This window comes from Adelges cooleyi, unplaced genomic scaffold (assembly GCF_023614345.1).
Source record: "Adelges cooleyi isolate 19-005CV unplaced genomic scaffold, UGA_ACOO_1.1 ACOO_flye_CR_arks_rails_tigmint_CR_PRNA_574, whole genome shotgun sequence".
Classification (NCBI taxonomy): Eukaryota; Metazoa; Arthropoda; class Insecta; order Hemiptera; family Adelgidae; genus Adelges; species Adelges cooleyi.
Window position 1 is genome coordinate 5,822,393 of NW_026096268.1, and position 23,424 is coordinate 5,845,816.

At 31.4% G+C, this 23,424-nt stretch overlaps 2 protein-coding genes across 6 annotated transcripts in view; one reads left to right on the forward strand and one right to left on the reverse strand.

Moving 5' to 3' along the window:
- LOC126843006 (glutamate receptor ionotropic, NMDA 3A-like) overlaps positions 1-23,424 on the reverse strand; it is a 116,853-nt gene that overhangs the window by 23,774 nt on the left and 69,655 nt on the right. For all 5 annotated transcript variants that reach the window (XM_050580295.1, XM_050580296.1, XM_050580297.1 and 2 more), the window contains one exon: positions 14,797-14,939. In XM_050580295.1, the coding sequence (XP_050436252.1) occupies positions 14,797-14,939 (143 nt within the window). The remainder of the gene's footprint in view (positions 1-14,796; positions 14,940-23,424) is intronic.
- LOC126843007 (farnesol dehydrogenase-like) lies at positions 1,927-3,767 on the forward strand. The gene is made up of 8 exons (XM_050580301.1): positions 1,927-1,982; positions 2,104-2,133; positions 2,213-2,362; positions 2,482-2,668; positions 2,736-2,862; positions 2,970-3,099; positions 3,177-3,329; positions 3,562-3,767. The coding sequence occupies exons 1-8, from the start codon at positions 1,947-1,949 to the stop codon at positions 3,649-3,651; spliced, it is 903 nt and encodes a 300-aa protein (XP_050436258.1). The 5' UTR covers positions 1,927-1,946; the 3' UTR covers positions 3,652-3,767.

Genomic DNA, 23,424 nt, shown 5'->3' on the forward strand with positions numbered 1-23,424 from the left:
AGAAAAATCAAATTAAAATAGTTTTATAATGATGAGATATAATGGTAAATAAGATTCAGAGGTGAATAATATAAGATAATAAAGAAATAGATAATTTAAAAGCAGACATTTTTTTTATTGAAATTTTAAATGAGTATATATTTTATTGGTGATTCTTCTTCTTATCGTGTCCAGGCTTTATTTATTGGTTGTTGAAAACTTTAAGTCAGTATTTATGAATAACGAAAATATTATTCTACATTAAGCGACCTATTCAAGTTGACCAAATGACTTGGATTAATTGGATTAAGTTCAATGGGTGGGATGATTAAAATATATTTTGTTAAGTCACTCATACAAAATGATTAATATCTCATTTACGAATACTTATAAATCATGATTAAAAAATTGATCATGGATAAATACTAAATAGTTAATTTAATCGTGAAAAATGAATAAGTACATAATGAATCAATATATTTTGATTTGTGAATTTATTTAAACAAAAATATATTGGAATAATGCCCAACGTCATACTGGAGTGAAACAATAATCTCACTTCAGTCGAAATCCCACGTCGAATCCAGATTATTAAACATAAATTTCAGAACAAAAAATACTCATCTCACATATGTATCTCACCTATGTTTAAAATAAAAAAAACTTAAAACTATTATACAGTGTACACAGTCGCCATCTCAGTACGGATGTATGAGCCTTTGATTAATCCAAATAAGTAGGTTCAGTCGAATAATTAAATAATTAAAAATGGTTGGATTATTTGATCCTTCGGGTGATTTCCAATTACAAATGCGTCAAATGAAGCGCATAAAGGATGCGAGTTAAATGAACTAGTAATTATTATAATCGGTTGTTCATCCAGAGGCTTAAATTATTAAAGTCGTTTAAGGGAAAGTTAATTTAAGCATGTGTGTGTGCAGCAGTACATAATGTCGGTCAAACATAAGCTTAATAAATATTTATATTTATCAGTTTTGAAAAAGTATAATTTATAATATTATAATTTTCGCTTAAAAATGATTAACTCAAAATGAATAGTCTCTCTAAAATTAATTTAACGCGTTAAAGATTTTAATTATTTCAAACAGGTATACGTCTAAAGTTTATCACAACATAACATTGACATTTTTCAGTTCAACTTTACCTTAACCCTTACAAATGGGGTCAGTCAGCCAAATATCCTTACCCACAAAACTCTTTCAGACTTTAAAATTATCATCGGTCGATAACCTGTAGATGAATATTTTTATCTTGATATTTATCTAGATTATGTTTATTTTTTAAACAAAACCTTTGTTTTAAACTAAAAACAGATATATGATATTGTTATTAAAAAATTGTCATTGTCGTTGATCTAACTCTATATATTATTAATAAATTATGGTTGTCTCAAAAATATGACGTACAAATTAATTAAAAACAGAAAAAATATCGTTTGCTATTTCATAGCATTAATTCAAAAATTTGAAGTTTAATCCGATGTAGTTGACTTTGTTTGAATTTACCAAACTAACAAACGGTTAAAATCGATGTTACAAAGTATCGCCATGTACACAAAGTTGGCAAATTTTAATATTTGTACAGAACAATACTTCAGCTAAGAATTTGTTAACGTTTTTAAACGGTAGTCTTTAATAAAATATTGACTGTGAATAGAACGCACAGAAAAACAGTAACATGTCTTAAATTGTTTGTTTTATACACTAGAGTAAACAATTTCTTTACATTAAAAAAAAATTGGCTGCAAGTAGAACGCGCAGAAAAATAGATACAATAAGATGCCTGTTTTTTTATACACTAGGGAAACAGTGTATTTACATTAAAAAATATATTATTTTGGCATCTAAAAAAACATAATATTGTATAAAGTTTGAATTTTCCAAGTAAAAAATTGTATCATTACACATTTCGCATCGATATTTTCACTGAACATAAAGCGATTCGCCATGATTTCTAAGGAAATATTAATCACATTATTTTTGGTATGTAAAAACTTGATACTACTTGTAGTTTATGTAATAGTTAATATAGAATAATTTTATTTATAAGTCATAATAATAATACAAATAATGATAGATTTATATTAATTTTTATGATTCTTAGTTGTCTCTTGGAGCCGACATAGTTTCAGCGGTAAGTATAGAACTCAATAACTATAACAATGTATTCAAAACTATTTTTAACCCCTAAAATATTAAATAAATTTGTTTAGCGCGTGGACCATTTGAAAAGATTTAGAGATGAAGACCAAGTAGCTGTGGTAACTGGAGCTAGTAGAGGTTTAGGCCTTGCTACAGCTGCGCGGTTGCTCAAAGAGGGCATAAACGTAGTTGCTATAGCTAGACGAGATGAGTTACATGCGGTAATATGAAAACATAATTTTAACTAAATTTGGCTACTCAACGGTGTTTAACAGCGTTTTTTCTGGGCTCGTTACTTTTCGACATGTGTGTTTATTGTTTTTTGCATACATTTATTTAGAATATAAAAAATCTCCTACCGAAACCGAAAGATAACCCCATACCACTAGGAATATTGTACGCGAAAAAATGTGACGTTACTAACGAAGAAGAATTCTTAAAGATTTTTGAATGGATAAACCAAACTTTCAAGGGGATATCTATAATAGTGAACAACGCTGGTGGGCCTATAAGGGCCACTCTTTTAGGTAGTAAACCACGTTTTAAGTTTTGAAAAATTATTTTGGATTATTATTAAAAAAATTAACCCATTAGGAGGGAAAACGGATAATTGGAAGACGCTTCTGGAGCTCAATGTCATCGCTCTATCGGTGGGCACTCGAGAAGCGTACCGGTCTATGGTGAGAAACAATATCGCCGGTCACATTATTCATATGAATAGGTAGATAATTAAACTTGTTTTTTAAAGATAACTCCGACGTTAAAATGTTTTATTTGAGTATAACTTAAATAATATTTTTAAAGCGTTAATTAATAATTTTCTCATAGCGTTACTGGACATTCCTTCATCGGCGCTTTTGGACATAAAATGTATAACGCATCCAAAAAGGCCATAACAGCGTTAGCGGACGGGTTAAGACAAGAATTGAAACTTAAAAATTCGAATATTAAAGTCACGGTAAATATATATATTCACCTTCATTTTGGAAGTATATGAAGAAGTGACGAAATTCAAATACCGAGTAATTTTTTCAGAGTTTAAGTCCGGGCTTAACCACAACTGATATATTGGTAGCTGACGAAGCCACTCGACAACACAACCCATACACAAGCCCAAAACCATCATTAGACGCCGATAACGTGGCTGACGCAATCATCACAGCACTAGATACACCTGTAGAGGTTTTGGTATGTTAGGTTTTTTTTACTTTTAGTTTGGGAAAAGCTTAGTAGAGGTTACTGGAGGAGAATTATATAATAAAAGCGAAAAGGCTTTAGATCTATTGTGGGAATACTACTATTTGATTATCACGTGTATTCTGGGTTATAATTGGGAGCTGGCAATTTTTTAATAATCTATATTTAACCATGTGTGTTTAACCAATGATCAATCACTAATTATAATTGTGATTATTTTTAGATTGCGGAATTAATTGTCGTTAAAGTCCCAACTACTATACAATATCATTCCACACCTGCGGGTCCTTTTACGATTGAATTACAAGACTAAACAACGAGTCACACATCATATAATACATTAATACTTGATACCTATTTTGTTTTAAAAACTATTGTTCTAAAGATATAAACTTTTAAATGTATACCTATGTTTTATTTTATTTATGTTAAACCGTTAAAAAAATGTAATTATAATATTATAATTTTTACATTGTAATAATAATAAAATTATTAAAAAAAACAACTTTACACTTAATCCTTGCCGCGTTAGGTGATGACAATATTACAACATTGTATTGAAATATATTTTAGCCCGTTTTATATGAAAAATACAGCAGTACTGCCGAAATTGGTTCAGCGTGACATGTTTACTTCCGTTTACCGGCCAAATTCACCTCCGTCAGTCCTACTTCCGTTAGGTACCTATTTCCGGTACTTGCACAAATTTACTCCTATCCAAAATATCGTACCGCGCGTGAAGATATTTGCACATCAATAATTGATGGGAAAATCATATTTTACCGCGAGGGAAATAGTTACGAAATTTTAGAAGCCGGAATACAGTGAGGCGATTGATAATTACAATAAGGTCTAATTGGGTTCCCATATGGAGTATTTTAGTATTTGATATTTATGGCACCCTTGATTTGGAAAGTCTTCTAAAATCAGTTGTACAACTATGAACTACATTAATGACAGAAACTGAATAATTTGTATTTCAATTCAAATTCAATGCGAATAGAATAATGCAGTTTTTGTTTACAATATAAGTGACGAAAAAAAAAATCAAATTTTGAGTTTTACAGAAACCTATTGAAAACCCAAAAACAAAAACACGAAAACAAATTATAGCATTGAGATGTTTTAACCTATTTTTGTTACGCGAAAAAAAAATAAAGCAATTTCTTAGGGCTTGACATTTTATGAAAAACAATATTTTGCTATAAAATTGATTTGCCAATACTATATTGTATATATATATAAAAATATTTGATTTAAAGCATCAACAGCCTACACTGATACTGTTTGCTACAAGTTTTTATCGCATCGGTGTTCCTATTTAAGTTTTTACTGTTATATTCGAAACTCTGGTTGTAAAGTGTATCCCTGTACATTTGTCTGTATTTTCTTTGAACCGTATTTTTCTAAAGTAAATAATATGTTTATTTTACCATCTCATAACATCACAATATTATATATGGAATACTCCAAGTTCTACGTTTTATTCCACACTATTTGGCTGTTGTTTTCGCTGAACGTAATAAAAACTGATTAATCATGATTTCTAAGAAAATATTAATTATATTATCTTTGGTGCGTATAACGAATATAATTATTTAGCAATTAACAAAAAAATAATTTTACATATAATTAATGTTGTTTGATTTTAGTTCTCCCTGGCAAGCAGTAAATATGCAGAGGTAAATATGAATAATAAGCAACTCCATTTCTTTTTCCATATATTAATTTAAAGACTAACGTTGCGTGAATCCCATGTAACATAATAAAAAAAAAAAAACGTCAAATTTCTTCACTACATTAGTACAAAATAATTTTTTTTACGGCAGAACCACTTTGAGCGGTTTAGAGACGCTGAAAAAGTTGCAGTGATAACTGGAGCTACTTCGAAAATTGGGGTCGCCATCGCTATAGAGTTACTCGAGGAGGGCATAAACGTAGTGGGTATAGATAATTCAGTAGATGGTTTAGACCAGGTTAGTTTCACAGCTATTTTAAAATTCAATAATATTGTGTACGCTCAACATATTAAACGTGTTTAAAATATGTTTCTTATGCTCGGTTAGATTGTAAATAAGGAACTGCGGGTAGAAAAAAAACCTGGTGTGTTTCGTACGAAAAAATGTGATGTCACCAACGAGAAAGAATTACAAATTGTGTTTCAATGGATAAAGGAAAACTTAAATGGTATTGGCATAATGATTAACAACGCAGAAAGAGTTATACGGACTTCTCTTTTAGGTAAAATAAACTATTACTATCTGTTAAACGAACGTGTTTTCGAATATTTCATTAAAATTATATATTTAAAGACGGAAAAACGGCAGACTGGCGAGCGATTATGCACGTCAACGTTGTAGCTCTGTCAGCGTGCACTAGAGAAGCATACACGTCTATGGCGGCTCACAAATTTATCGGTCATATCATTGATATAAACAGGTAACAATAAAATATAATAACCATTCATTTAAGTAGTCAAGAGTATTTTTAACATTTTCATGTCTTAGCTCTAGCACATAACCGAAAAAAGTTTTAATAACGAAAAACTTGTCATGAACCCGGAGATGGGGTTGGGGTTGAGGGTGGGGGTGGGAATGGGGTTAGCTCTGGCACATAACCGAAAAACTGTCACGAAAAAAGCGTTACGCTGTTATCTGATAGGAGTTAAGAGATATCGCACAACGTTCAAACTAGAACTAAATAATAAATTATACTAGCTTGTTACTGCTTGTTAATATACTAATTACTATTTCATTATCTATAATTCCACCACTACTCTAAATTTATTCGGTACTTCAAAGAGACATGTAAATGCTCTTTCGTAGTTGCAGGCTCGGCTGAAAAATGTTTTAAAAATTCTTTTATTCGTACTTCTGACACTTTACAAGAATTTAATTATGTTTTTAACTATATTATTCCATTGAGTATTATAGTTTTAGAATTTAGCTGTTAAAATAATAAAAAATTAGTACAGTGGTGTCGGGGCTTAGTGGGAACGGAGCATAGTGAGACGAGCAGGTCTACAGAAATTATTATAGTTGGAAGTGGTAAAAATCACTTTCTTATAAACGCTTTTAAGCGAACTTGTAGACACTGAACCTTACATTAATACTTTTTTTTTTTAATATTTAGCACTGCTGGCCATTCAATGGTCGGTGATTATGGTTATCAAATGTACAATGCATCTAAAGTCGCATTGACAGTACTGGCCGAAGGTATCAGACACGAATTGCAGTTGAAAACATCGAAAGTAAAAGTCACGGTAAACACCTTATCTAAAAAGAAAATAATAACAACTATTGTCGATGTTGTATTCAGAGTTAAGCGTCATTCAAAAAAAAAAAAAATTGTCCTTAAAGACTTCTTTGGACTATTTTTTGGTTGAAGTCTTAGACCAAAAAGCCAAACAACATTTCGGCTACTTAAGATGGTCTGATTTCAATTCTGTAAAGATATACGAGCTCTTTGACAACTTTACTGAGTCATGTTGGAAACAGATTTTTGCTTTTTTTATGTAAAACGATTGGGTTTTATTATTGGAAAAATGTATTTTAATAATACCTCGAAGCTTATAAAAGTTAACCGGTAAATTAATTGACATGATCGAAATTTATGAAAATCTATTTTTTTTAATATTGTCTATACAAAACTCCTTAAAAACAGATCGCATGAAATCTCCTTATATAATAACAATTTTTACAATAACTTGGACGGGAAATTATACTTTAAATAAATACTTATTCGAATAAAATTCTCCTGTTTTTTTAATTAAAGTCAATAAGAACATTCGAATGAAAAATATATGTTTGTTCCTGATTGTATTATCTACAATATATTATCAACCGTTGTCTATTGTTGTGTAAAACACATACTTTGTTTTGTAATTGTTTTAGAGTGTAAGTACAAAGTTTATTGACCCCTACACAAGTAACACAAGTAAAAAAGACGAAGTTAAGTTATTTCAGCCTTTAGAACCCAAACGCGTTGCTGACATGGTGATGTTTGCAATCAATACACCACCAGAAGTAGTGGTATGTTTATTAATAAGTATTTTTTTATTTTTTATTTGTTGTAATTAAAATTTAATATTATAATGGACGAAAAATGTTAATACTAATCAGTGGTTGTTCTTGAATATTACTTTTTCAAGACGCCATCAAAAATATTATTGATTATCTTTTAATACTAATAATTGCACATCATTCGATTATATTTATTTTCAGATTGCTGAACTCACTGTTGTACCAGTCGGTGCAACTATACAAGACCATAACGACTACGTTCTTATACGTTCTAAGCTTATACGTTCTAACACTTTGTAATTCTATAAAAAATTTAATATTATTGTACTTTTATAATATCACTTTACTCGACTTCAAAAAACTTAAAATAATATTATAATATTTATAATGTCCCTTATTTTGATTGTGAAACAGTTTAGATAAATACCAAATAAATAAAACAGATATGATATAATTTAATATTGTATTATCTATAATTACTAATAACATTCAATTACTGTTGTCATAAATTACTTTAAAACGATTTAGAGTAAATAAAGTTTGTTCTATTAGTTACAGTAGAGTTATTGACTATTTTTATAGAATACTTTACATATATATATATATATATATACTGTATTCAGCCTATAGTTTATTTATACTTAGGATCATGAAATTTTCCCGAGTCTTATAATTTACTAGATTTTAAAAGTATCAACAGAAATCAGACTTGATCATTGAGGTGTCAAACCGAAATGGTGACAAACGTTTTGAGGTTCTCTAGAGACACGAACATTTGTGTAACTACACATTTTTCTAGTTTAGACTTTAAAACTATATTGAACATTTATTTGTCTCTAAATACCGAAATTGTAGGTATTACCTACAATTTCGGATTACCGAGATAGGTAATTTTGATAAGTAAAAGGAATCGTTATAAATAAACATTTTTCATAGATTCCTAGATTTTTATTCCTGCGCCATACCTACATAGGTAGATGATCAATATTATTATGGGTCGTTGTCTTATTTAGTAATATCACTAATATGTTATCACCATACGAAGTTTCGTTCATTATAAAAAATAGCCTATGCAACTTTATAGACAAAGAAACGGGCACACTAGACGGTTTCCAATAAAGTATTGAAAGTTAAAGGTAATAAATAGCGTTGTGCATGTCAAGTACTCTTAACGTAGAGGAGAGATGTTATCATAAGATATACTTTATATATTGTTGGAAAATAGCTGAATAGTATTTAAACTTTCTACTAGGAAGTATAGAATCAGATCTGTCCATTTGCCACTTCTCGTTTTTCAGTGAGTATGATACAAGCTTACAAAAACAATTTTTAAAAAAAATTCCAGTTGTCGCGCTTTTCTTACTTTGTTTGGAGACATTAATATAAAAATCAGTACGTGTCGTACGTGTTTCTAGATTAAGTATACTTAAGCTTATCTAATAAATATATTCCAATACAATTAAAGCTAGTGTAATATAACTTATATATTTCCTTTGTATTTTCATAGTATGTTTATCATTGAATTGAATTTATAAAGTACAAATAAGAAGATACAAAATATAATATAGTTTGTCAAAAATATATTCAGGCGCATTGTATATGCAAAATAGGTACACGAGTGTATTCGATAAAATTAAGTTTTAAATTAAATAGTTGGGTTCTTAAAATAGTGCGTAATGTATAGATGCTAATTATTATAATACAATTTTAATAATACTTTATTATTATGTGCATACATTTATGTTTAAATGTTATAATAAGTATACATAATAATTTTTGTTTGAACAAATTATTTATCGGTACCTGTGAAGATAATGTATTAACATAATTTAGGTGTTTTACCGTGGAACTTCTTCTCGTGCATACTTGGCCAAACTAGATTATTGGTTGACTATGGGATTGTAAAGTAAATTAATAGACTTTTACTTATAATAATACTATCGTTAGCGAATTCTTATCATAATACATATTAGGTGCATATTTATCGTCACAGCGCTGTCTTGTCTATAAATAAATATAACCATTATTTGAAAAGACATTACAACATTTGTCATTTTGCGGAAAAGCTGTTATACGACTTAGGTTTATCGCAACACGACGTTAACATTGTTTAGCTCATCTTCACCTGAACCCATACAAATGGGGTCGGTCAGCCAAATCCTCTTTACCCGCAAATCTCTATCGGCTACCGTTTTATTATTCATTTTGCGTATTTTCGTTGCTCTATTTATAACATATTTTTCTCGCCTATTCTCTTCACGCTACTATTAAATCTCTTGAAAGTCTACACTCATCTCTCTTATCCTTTTTATCAGTTCAATTTCCATCCTTTCTTCGTTATGCTCTCACCATCGCGATCAATATCCTTTCCCGTTATGGCCACTATTGACACGACTCGTTTGCACTCTCTCCTAACTTAACTAGCCACATACACATTTGTCTTGACATTTTTATCGCATCTTTTTTTTTTTGCTGACAAAGCGAGACCTTTTAGAATTTAAAAATATCTTCGGTCGACAACGTATTGCGCGTTTTTGATATAAAATATTGTTACTTTTTCATGCATTTATTTTTTTTTACACCAACATATTTTAACGGACCATACGTTACGACAGCATTTTGTTGTTTTGGAATGTAAACATATTTCAACTAGATTTTAAAAGTATTTTAGTTTTCTAGAAAAAAAGCTGTTTTACAATTAAGGAAAAATATACACGTACACCAAATAACTCTTCAAAGTCGTCAATTATTCATTAAAAATACATTATTCATACGACTCGGACAATTTTTTATGAAAGTCAATAAAAAGTCGTTTAAGATTGCTTAAATTTTGCTGCAACAAAACGAATTCAAACTAGAGCATAGCTTTGGTCAATTATAGCGCGTTATTGACGTTGTTACTATTAAAATGTTTTTAATTGTTGTTTTTTAGCATTTATATTATTTCATATCGAAACACGACAGCTCAATTATTGAATATAAAATTATCTTTACACCCGTACCGCTTTAGCGATTGATTGTTTTATGAAAAACACAACGAAAACCTGTAGATTTAATCGGTATAAATCTAATTTTTGAAAGTTTTTTAGCAGGTGGACTTGTGTTGCTGTGCAAAGGTATCTTGCTAGGACACAATATTCGTGTGCGCTGTCAACCGTAACGACACCCAATCGAATCGCTTTGAACGCTCGTCACGGTCCGCGTGGACACGAGTCGTGTCTGTGTTGCGAACACTTTACGGGCTTAAAGCTTGAAATAAATGAGTTTAAGAAAAAAGAATATAAGATTTTTTGTTTGTTGTTCATTCGAGAATTTGTTCGAGCTCTGCCGGCCAACGGGCTGGACGGAAACGGAGGAATTTATTACCGAAAGGAGATTACAACGTCCTACACAAAAGCATCGGAAAACGGTTTAACGTTTAAACAACTGGTGAATTGGCTTACCGAATAAAGTTCTTCCCTCTTCTACAGGTATTGTGTTTTGTATATTGACAAACCTCAAGCTGCGCGTTAATTATATATATTTATATATAATATTGTTCAGCGTCTCGACAGTAAAGCGGCTATAAAAGCTCCTAGTCCTTTTTGCTCGGACAAAAAAATCAGATTGACGGCCAAGGGTGAGCGAGTTAATGATTATTGTTTAACTTGTTTTTAATTAAGTAAACAAAAATGTATTAAGTTAATTATAAGTATTTACATGTATTTTCGTTTATTTATACCTTAGTCTGTGTAATTTTCCCAATTACATCCAATTGATGATTGATTACGCAAATAAGAAATCCCTAAAATTTTTATTTACTCAAATTAGATCATCTTCCTAGTACTTTCTGGTGAACTGTTTTGTTCTGCGTTTGATTAACATGATAAATTAAAATTTGTATTATTCCAACAAATAAACTAATACAAATTCTTACATTTTAAAAATAAATGCTTAAAGATGAAATGTGATATTATTGAAAATCCCACTCTTGATACTTTGAAATGAAACATTTTTTTCAAGTTACCGTCCATTGAAATGTGTTATATATACATATAATATAATAATTAATTTTTAAATAAAGCATAATTAATAATCACTTTAAATTGACGGATAAAAGCAATGGACACGATTAATCATAGTGGTTATTGTTATGACTAATATGGCCAATCACTGTGATATTCAAAAGCAGGGGGATCAAGATATATTACCTTGTTAATATCTATTACAATTATTGTTAAAGTTGTCGCCAATATCATATCACAGTTTTGCGCAACCGTCAAGCCTTCCAAACGTAACCAGAATAATTTAATCATATATGGTTAAATTATGTTGAAACGAGTTGTCGAAAATGTAATGGTCGATCATAACCAGTTAACTAGACTGTACATCCTACTCAAGAACGCATTATATAATCCACATAAACGGTATTATTATATACCTACATTCTTTTTCAGGACGCTATTTCGTTAGAAATTGGTTTCACGATAATATTTCCTTCGAGGCACCTATCAATCAGTATCGGACGAGCTCTGGCATGTCCATGGACCGTATATCACCGACATCTTAGCCGACTCATCGTGTCCTTGGGCGTATCCCACGCCCTTAGGTGTAATGGCTAGATAACATATATTAAACGGATACCGGACAACCCTGACATAGACCACGCTCGCAATGGAAGATAAAGGAAAACGTTTTCTCTCCTACGCAAAGTGCAATATAATAATATATAAAGACTAGAGTACGACAATCTAGAATCCTATTACAAAAGAAAAAAATGTAGTGGTTATCTACAACTACAGTCGTACACATCCAGTATATGATATCCACAATAGCTGGTTATTGTTATACTATTATGTTTATTTAGATGGTTACTTTAATGACTTGGTTTTTTTTTTAACTCACTATACATATCATTAATTTCAACTAACTCACTTGAAATACCACAAAAACAGTATATCATTTTTAATAATGTGCAAATAAAATTTAACTACTAAAAGATGCATATAATATCAACTAAATAGTTTAAAATAAAAATCCATAATTTTGATGAGAATTTAAAAATCAAATTTGCAATTGCAAATTGTCGAAAAACCCATTAAAAACCCGATAATTTAATTTTAAAAAAATTATAAGGACCTTCTGTAAATGATAATTATAAATTGGAAAAAATAATTTAAAAAAATATATGTTTACAGTGTAAATAATCATTTTCTCAACTATCTAGATATACAAGAAAAATACTAAAACTTTCAAGTTACCAGTATGTCTTAGTCTTGAGTCAAATGAAATAAGACTCATACATTTTTTTTTCTGAAAAAAATGGTTTAAAACTAATTTGAAAAATTTGGATGCTGTATGTATATGTATATTCTTAAAAACTCTCTAGTTTTAAATTTGTTTATGACAAGAAGGAATAATCTGTTTTTTTTAGAAATGTCTAAATGTTCCAGACAGTTTTCCAAAATTTTAATCCATAGCCTTAATCAATATGGGCACTATTTGATATTATATAATATCATCTATAAAAGTCACCTCTTTTATAAAAGACTTGTAAATGTTTTTGGGTATACATAAAACAAATGTCTAAAAAATAAGAGTCTCTTTACATTTTTAACAAAGTGGTACTACAAGTAATCCGATAAAAATAATGAAAGCAAACAAATATTTTGTTTAATACTAAGGTTTTTATTAAACTGGATTTACAAAATAGCTGTTTTTCGATTATGAAACAAGAACGAATCATATACTATTTCAATAGCTAATAAAATATGATATAAATATAATTGCATTTAGTAGAAATGAAAAACTTCTGGTTAACCATTAAATAAAACACGAACAATGTTTCTAATTAATTAAACGCCGACATTTTATTATACCAACACACACTCCAAGGCACTGCAATGGGATGTTTAGAAAATTGATGAATCCAGCATCATTTGTTTTCATACACGATTAGATCCAGTCGATTTAAATGAACGTAGTACAAAAACCAAAAACGATTAATCAATTTACGCATAACTGCGTTCAATCAGTTCTTCGTCGATTTCGATTGTTGCTTTTTTTTTTTTTAATGTTTTATTGAAAAAAAAGAATTCTAAAAAAAAAAAATTGTCTCACAACGTGTATACGAACAGTTTATTTATTGAATTAAACACAATTGATTCGTTTAATGCACTTATTATTATCAAATAAATAATCAAAATGATTTTTTACACGTGAAACGAGTTGGTTTCATAAATTGACCGGTCGATAAGCTATTTGCACCGAATTTAAATTTGTTTTCTTTTTTGGCGTTTTTCCAATTACTAAACAAAAGAATATTGCATTCGCCAATTTTCTAGCAAGTTTAGGTAAAAGTTTTTTCAATATTAAACTTGGCACGGTGTTTCGCATCAAACGCATCCGTACACAGATTTGCCTGGCCTGTTTTCCGCCAGGGTATTTTTCTTAAGATTCAGTTTTTTATCGTTCTCCAATTTTACATATGTGTAAACTATATTGTGGAAACGCTATAACCCAAATAGGTAGATGACAGCAATGAGATATCCAACATAAACATAATTATATTTTGTAGGCACTTTTGATGTTTATCAATACACTTGTATCGCTCATCCGTTAGAATAATACATGAAGACAAATCGCTCTTCAAAAGTGTCACCACTTTACAAACTTTTTTCATTATAACACTTAGATAATATTATGTTTGCTCGCTAAACAAACCGTGTCAGGTATATAGTGATATAATTTTATTTCTGGCGATTAAGGGCGAATAGTTTTCCCGTAACGCTTGAGGTAGTAAAAACCTTTTTTATTTTCTAACAAAAACTAGTAAAATCATTACAATACACGTGTATGAATTATAGCGGGTGCTAAACGAGGGTGGTAAAATCCTTTATGACAAAATTACAACTTCTAAGATTACTAATTAGCTTCTACTACTGCCCAGAGTTGGTCAAGTCCAAAATTTGAAACATTTCAGGGTTAATAATTATTTCCGGTTTAACTGTTGGCGCATACTCGAAATTCCTCGTGCAAAGGCAGTATTTTCATCTTGTAACCTAGTCATCTTTGGGAGGCGTCCGCGTACAAGTGAAACGCGATTTGTTCGACTTGCAGAGCGGTTTTATATTTTTTTCCAACGTTGACAAAACGGCTGACGGCGTCGTGACACCGTGACAAACGGCGAGAAATGCAAATAAACGCAGCTATCGACTTACAGACAAATCTGCGAGCGACACAATATAGTACATTATTAGGTATGTATATCGGTTGAAATTCAAACTGGGAACGGCGGTGATTCACTACGCAATACGCCATTCGTCAGTTGTCTTATTAGGGAATTCAGTGTTCGAGATTGGTTCGCGCGAATGGAACCGATAGTCGATCACAGAACACTCTGTGTACAATATGTACACTTGACAAGAAATAATACGATTCAAGTTAAGCGGACTTACTTGACGTGTGCTTGTTGCTCGCTACCGAGTTCATGATGTCGAAGCGAACGGCAAGACTTAGGTCGGGTTTGTCCGCGTTGGCTTTAGCTCGGCGACCGATCGCCCGGCCGGACAGCAGATCGTGAACCGCGCTCTTGAATTGCCTGCAAAAATAAAAAATGGTGATAAAAAAAAAAGCAATCAAATTGGGGTAGAGACGTGTAGCTCCGTTGCTGTAGGAATGCTGAGCAAAAACATTATCGCATTATCGCAAACACTGTGACACCGCGAAAATCTGTATAATCTAGTCACGCGTTGCACGTTGTGTTTTTTTATTATTATTATGGAACCATTTTTTAATATGACATTACAATGGTGCGAGCCTATAGTGTGTCTCTCCGTCCCTATCGTAGCTTTTGTGCAGTCGCCCGCGGAGGACGGTGTGAACGGTAGTCGTTAACTTGGTAGGTCGCAGTTTTAATTAAAAGGATTAGTAGACAACCTAACGGTGGAATAAAGTTTGTGGGGAAAAACCCGCTAAATTGTTCAGGGGAATTGAGAAAGTTGTCGCCCCTTGTGGTTACACGATCGTCACGAGAAATCATAGCAAAATTATTTTCAAATGCCTTACCGTTTAAAAAATAATTAACGGTTCTCGCGAAATAGTATTACGCTGTGGTCGACTCTGAATCGATTGATGTGTACATAGTACAAAAAAAAAATAGAAGTAAAACCTACATTTTTCTTGGACCTATTCCAAATCGATAAATGAACCCATAGTATACCATTTAGGTCTTAAGATTACCTTGAGAATATATTCGAAGAAATATTGTTCTATTGTACTAATGAAATAATATCGTGGCAAACAATCCATTTTTTTTTCAAAAACTGCCATTAAGGCTGAAGATCGAAAACAAATCATCCACAATCATAATTGCGTGCTTCGACTACCCGAATTCAAGTATAGTGGAATTCGATTGTACACATAAACGACATAATATAATGATTGTATATTTTCGTTTGGAGTTTTTGATAAAATAATTGAAATCTGACGGTGTTTACAATCGATTGACGAAATCCTTTGTAATAGAATATAATAATTATTATTATTTACTTCGTTTTTTCCATTAAAAAAAAAAATAATAATAATAACATCTTTAATGTACCAAACGGTTTTTGAGAAAAAGTTTTTACGAGATTTGTTTTTAGTGCATTTATTTTGAGAATAAACGAGGCGTGCAAAACAGAGAAACTTGTTTCTATATTAACCATAGCATATAATTCACTGGTATATCATTAAAGATCAGTAGTAGTGATATATTACATTTTTATTATATAGCAACAAACTCAACTCTTTGACATAATATGCGACAAAGTCCTTTAGACCAGCATCAGCGAAATTGTATAGAGACCAGAAGGATCAAAAGGCAAAAAAAAAAGTTTTTTTCGTAAACATGACGTCATGGCGTGTGTTCTCTTTTTTTATAAACGTTGAAAGTCTCCATGGGGTATGATATATTATTATTAATACTGTTACCACATTGTTGCAATACAAGATTAATTAAAAAAAATACCAAGAAAATATCTTTGACTTTTTCCCGGATGAGTTGAAAATACTTTATTCTCGTGTTTAAATTTAACTGTCAAGATTTGAACATTGTAATGTATAAAGTTTTTATTTGTTTTAAATTCGGTCAAGAGTATTGTAGAGTTAAGTAAATTAAAAATGTTTTGAAAATTAATACTATTGAGTCTTATATTAACGGCGAACGGGAAAAGAGAGATGTGTTAAAATAGAACACAACTGTTTGGAGCAATTCATTGGATTAAATAAGTACTTATATATATGTTTTTTTTATAATTACAATTTTTATTTTTGCGGTTTTTTCGTGGACAATCCAAATGGTTTAGAGTATACGATGTTTTTTAAACGATTCGGTGTTATTTTTTAGACTACAATGAGCCCATGACTTTTAAGTAAACATGAATTTAAAAAATCTAAAATTTCAGAAAAACCCGTTTTCTAACCAATTAAAGTTCGTTTAAGCCAATGAGTTTCCAAAATAAAAAATATTCGTTAAAAGTAATAAAGAGCAATACTAAACAAATTAACTCTCAAATACATATTTGGATTTTTAACCTATCGTTTTAAAATCATTTTTCTGCTCTCACTAATATTACACACACAAAAAAATCCATTTATTTGATAACGCCTTTCTTAGATTCGAAAACATATTCGGCATATTTTCGTCGCGATTACTTTTTGAAGTGATTTATGCTAAAACTTTACATTACATTACAGTAACAGCTATTGTTTAAGCCCAAGGAGTATGGGGAATTCATCAAAGCCTCTTAAACTCAAGCGATAAATGACTACTTGACGATGCGCTAAAAACATCACCCGCCTAAACGGATTTGTCGAACCGGTAAAATTAGATTATGGCAAAGTTCGTGCATAAAGTTTCAGATGAAATTTCACAACTGAAATATCGAATCCCAACCTGCCGTTTATCAACAATCGTTTTAGCATCAAACTTGCTGAAAATAATAACATATTTTATTGGCAACGACATTGCCAAATAGAATAGAATATTTTTAGTGACGTTGGCGTGTCGGTACTGCGGCGCACACGGTCATGTTGCAAAACAATGTTTTTCATATTATACAAAAAATAATAATCGGACCGGATAAATCACATGGTGGACGGATAATAGATCATCAACGTTTGACGTGCACGCTATATCCTTATATTCTTGTTCCACTAACGCCGCAGTATTCTCATATAACCTATAATTTTCGTTATTGCTATTATTATTTTGTTATTTTTGTTTGGAGAAATACTTTTTACATGCAGAACCCGATGCCGGTCGAGTACAATACACGCCGCCGAATTGGAGAATCCCATGCGGACCCATAGCTGTAAAACGATCTGACCCACGTTTTCTCGTTTTCTACGAAAAAGAACTTATTACATAATATTGAAAGAAAAACAACGACCGTACAAAATGATAACAACGTAGGTACGGACAACCATAACGTATAATAATATTATATCCGTCCCGGTACACGGTTTTCATTTACCATTCCAAAAACAAATCATCGACATTCGGTAAGTTTATTTGTTTTTGTTTTTTCCACATAATATATTGTACTTATTTCCCTATTCGATTTCAATCGAGCACCACACAATGGACCGACCCAGCGTGTAAAATGTTTAGCTAAGATTTCGCCCAAGCAATTACCCGCATAACCGTTAATGTGCCTATCCGTCTTCATTAACATCGCATCGTACAGTAGGTATATTATATAAATCACTCAGGCAATATTTGAACACATTGTATCACGGTTCCATTTCAATTACACCAATTATTTCGCAGCTGCGGTGTAAATATCATATTTTTGTATCGAAAAACGCACAACAACAGCAGCAGCTATACAATAATACAATGTAGGTGTTATGACGTGTATATACATAACATATTGTGTTATATAATAATATACGTTTGGCTGTATAATTTCGGGAAACTTTGATAAATAGACGTACAACGGCAAGTCTGTGTTTATAACGTAATCAATTATAATTAAAATTAATGGACGAAACGATGGATTCATCACCGCGATATTGTTTAAGAGTGCTCGAAAGTAGGTAGCACACAACAGTTCCAGTTTGGCCAACAGCCAAAAATCTAAATTCGGTTACAAACACACAGTACACGTGCGTAGGTAGCCGACGGTATGGAAAAGCAATTAAGCTCATATTGTCAGATATTCGAGGCAATATAGCGTGCAAAAACGCGCTCTCTCTTCTTTTGCTTCTAAGAAAACTACCAATAACGACTTCAATATAATTTACCTTTACTAAAACGCCATTATATTACATCTTGTCGAGTTGTCAATCAATCGCGTTGATGTATTTGTTTATCGGCCAATTCAATTATTATGAGTCTTATAACCTTGGAGCGCTCGCGTGGCGGCCTTTGCACCACTCTCAATCTTAGATGGGAACATTTTGTAGATTTTTTGTAGCATTTTCCTTTGAGTTTTTTTTTCGTCACTTGAAAATACCAGTCGGTCCTACAAGGCTGACTTGACGCATGGTGGGGGTTGTTTTAAGCTGCGAGCGCCTGTAGGAAATGTTATTAATTTGTCGGACAGGAGTTCAGAAGTATGTACATGACAAATTCTAGATAAAAAATAAAAAATACGTTCTTTCGATCAATTCATTGCAGCCCCACTTTTCAAAAACTAGCCAAACGATACAGTATATAATTTCGTTCGCCATAAAATTAATCGAACGCCCGAAACGGTGTCTGTTATTATTTCACCCTAATGCGATTGAAACCGAAACGATGGCGTCGGACTTAATTGCCCTAACAATATATTGTTTTTGCTCCATTTCAGTTGAACGATCTTATATTTTATTTTAATCAATTGTATTAGACCTTACTATTTATGTGCGTGACTGGGTAAATGAGGGGCACGACAAACAACGGGGTTTGTGTATTTATTCGTTAACTAGTCTGCTGGAAATTGAATACTAGACAAAAATAATTTATAATATGTTTTAATTCTTACCTCGAAACAGCAAACGAGAAGATTCGGTGTCACACCATTGTCTAACGTGATACGCCAGTATATCCTATACACAATATTTAAATAATCTCTTATTGGTGGTAACTTATAGGGTTAAGGTTTTTTTTTCTAAAATACATACTATAATACTAGCTTATTGCAATACAAATAGGACATTATATTTTTTCCATGATTCGTCAACCTAATTTCATACCCCAAAATAATAAAAATAAAAACCTATTGCGGTAAAGTACAAAAATTCCAAGTTCGTGTATATTAAGTACAACAATATAGATCAATCAAATTCATTGTGATGATATTATTAACTAGTTGATAAATGATGATATTATGAACAACGTTAACACGTGATCCGTCTCTGTGTTTATCTCTAAACTACCAGCAATTTCCGCAATTCTACCGAAAACTGATTCCCAAGAGTACTTATGAGATTGGATTGGTCATTTTAATTTTCAAACGGTACACATAAACAATTAAATATTCGATCAAGTTGGCCTTTTCCAGTGAAGGTTTTTGGTCCATCGAGTTGAAAATATATTTTTTTTTTGTGTAGCTTATCATAAATTACTAGAATTTAGATCACATTAAAAAAAATTAAAACTTGTTTATGCGTGGTTTAGTAAATATATTTGCAAATTGTTTAACCTATATCAGCTGTTTCTTACCAGTGATCAGTTTGAGTAACAGTTTACCATGGTTTTGCAATAAAAAAATTGAAAACTAATGACCATCAGCTTGGCTAAAACAAGGCCAAAATGGATTAGTTAAAATATTCGCCTCTGGAATATATATCTATAAAATAATTTTACTTTATAATATTGTAAAAACCATGTGCACTTGAAAAAGCATACTTAGCCATAGCATTTTTCGAGCTGGTTCTGACATCAAAACGTATACCTTTCCACTACAAAACGTTAAAAACGGTTTATGAACGACTTAAAACTTCAACGACGATTCACGGTGTAGATTTATAATTTAAAAACGTTTCACAGACAGGATTTAAGCCATAAGTGCGCAATTCCGGCTACTGAATACTTGTTACTAATTATTTTGAAACATTAAGTGTTTAAAAGCCATTCTCGAGTTCTGCGACTTTTATGGAAATGAGAAATTAAAAATTCAAGTTTTTTACAAGTTCTCGTAATTTTAATTCCGCACTATTTGGCAAACATCTAGATTCTAAACCATTTAATATACAATACATACCATAGAAGTAAATTGATGGATCTACTTTGTTTATTATAACGTCATTTACCTGTCAACCCGTTGGCATTGACAGTCAAATCAATTTTGATGATTTCAAGTAATTATCAATAAGACTTAGAAAATATAATTAGTAATTACTAATCTATAATCAGATATAGTGTTAATTCAGATGTTGTTCTTTTATTCGATCTATGTAATTAATCTTGTTTATTTGTTTTCCCTCACAATTTTCACTGTTTCTGTAATGTACAAAATTATTTTTCATATCATATTTTCCATTCACTCCGTAAGTCGTCATAATAATAATTATTCTTCTTTGCCTAGTTCTACTAGTTTGTATTTAATAAAACGTTTTATCATGGGAAATCGGCTTATAAGAGAGAACATTGTAACGTTAAGAATGATGATCATCGTTAACCGTTAACATCGTATAAATGTAAAATCAACAACAGAAAATAAGACAACTTTTAATTTACTTTTTAACCGGACAGTGTTTGTGCGAATCTCAACATCGTTCATTTTTCGACGACTTGTCTCGATTAATCATTTACCGATGTCGCCTCGCACTAGTACCTATACAAGGTTAGGGCCACTGACTCCATAAACAATACAACTACAACAAGTACAAATAATAAAAGGCGTAATGCGCGTATTACTTTTGTCGTGTACACTCGGCAGTGACAGACGAAAGAGAAAGGAAACCCGGTTAAAAGCTGCCGCGACACAACTTAAAACATTAATCATGTGAACAACACCGACCTGGACCATTAGCGCGGTGTCGGTTTCTTGCACGTCTCACTGGGATGAACTCACTCGGTTGAGCGCCTCCACAAAACTAATAAGAAAAACTATTCGGTCGTTATCACAGACCGCGAGCGAGCCCGTTAAAAGACTTTACAAATAATGAAGAAGCTCGCGAGACGTTTAATAGCCTTTGCTGTGGTGCAGGTCACTGCACATTCTAAACGCGGAAGGGCCGGACGATTTCTGTATCGAGCATGTGTACAGGTCATGTTATCAATGTGATGTTATATTATGTTTTTATAATGTATTTACACGATAACAATATTATTAGCGACCAAAACCTATTCGTGTGCAAAATAGTTAATAACGACCACGGTAGTTTATAACCCGTCTTAACCAGGTCATTGCGTGTGAAGACAACGCGACAATTTTCACTCGATTTCGAGCTAACCTAAAGATTGTACTTTTAGATTCTATCGACAAACAAACTACCTAATTGTCTCTCTGATAGAATTTTTCGAAACAGCACTGAATGCTACGACACGGAATATACTTGAAAGTCGAATGCGACTTCATTATAAATATTGTCATAGCTTATAATAGAAAGTGTTGACAGAGCTGACATTATAAAACGGAACCGTCAAATTATTTTCCGAGAGAATGACACGCAAACTTGGCAAATGTTTAGCTGAGTAAATTTTCTTGAAATAAATAAAATTTGATGTTGTCCTTTATAATCATCAAAATTAATTAAGATAACAATTTCAATTTTATCGAATTCCTGGTATTAACTGTTATTAATATTTTTATTATTATATCTATGTTTTTTATATATGTAACCTTGGCATTAAAAATAAATTCTAATTTTTATATTGCAAATTTAATCACAGTCACCTTTTTATTGTTATATCACCGAAACAGTTATTGTATAATTAAAAATCATACAGTGCGTGATGGGATGTATTAATAAAAGTACTTTTGTGTAGGTATTTTTTAGTTTTTTTAAAGTTAACATTTTTGGGCTTAGTGTTTTCATAAATTACCATTTCGTAAATTACTTATTAAATGTATTCATCTGTTTACTACAATATAATGTGACAGAAATAGTTTTTCTTTGTTCTCAACTTTTTGTTTATCATCCTAGGTCAGCCTAAATATAAAATATGTTTTTAAACTAATTGTGGTTTTCTTATTTGTAAAATGTGTATAGGGTTTCCCATGAGAACCGTTCATAACTACATCAAATCATGTTTATAACATTTTCGGCTTCATTTAGACATGATTGCCTTGCCAAGCTTTGCTTGAGGCTTTTTCTATTTTATTACTACATCTCTATTTATAGTTTACGCTACACTCCCTTAATTTCTACCTACCCCTTGACCATTGTTTCTATCTCGAAAATTTATTGTTTCTTCTTTTTTCCTTTCGTTGCTTCAACTATAGCTGTTCTCTGTTATACAAAAACAAAGAAACTATTATGTCAATCATAGTATATATTATATACTTGATGATCAAATGAATGTGCACCCATACGAATGGTCGTTCAAAAACTTACACAGCTTGAAAGTATGGTATCCACTTGGAGGAGCCAAAAAAAAAGTTGCATACAAAGTTAAACGAAATATAGATTAAGTACAAGCTGTGTCAAGTGAATTTTCTGATGAGAATAATTATTGTATTAATTTACATTGCACTCACGAGGGTCATTCGTCATGGCGGCGGCGGCGAGTGTGGTTTGGGAGGAACCAAACGGCTGGCGGGAATAGCACTATAGCAAACTTAAGTGGGTCGATAGGAACATAATATTAACAATACTGATTAATGTTTAGTGAGGGAAATTATATTGCAGCATTTTATCTAGAAAAAACGACTTAGATAGTTTCGAAAATTCCACAAGGACATAAAAATACCTTTGATAGTGGAATTTTCGCCCAAACGAAACGTCACGACCGTTGTTAGTACCAAACATTATCTCAAATTGTCCAGCATATTATAATATGACTTGCTTGGATATAATGTGTGCCCACTGCCCATTGACCTCATTTTATTATTACAAAAATGTGTATTATTATTTGGAATTCTATAAGTATTTTTACTACTAGGTATATG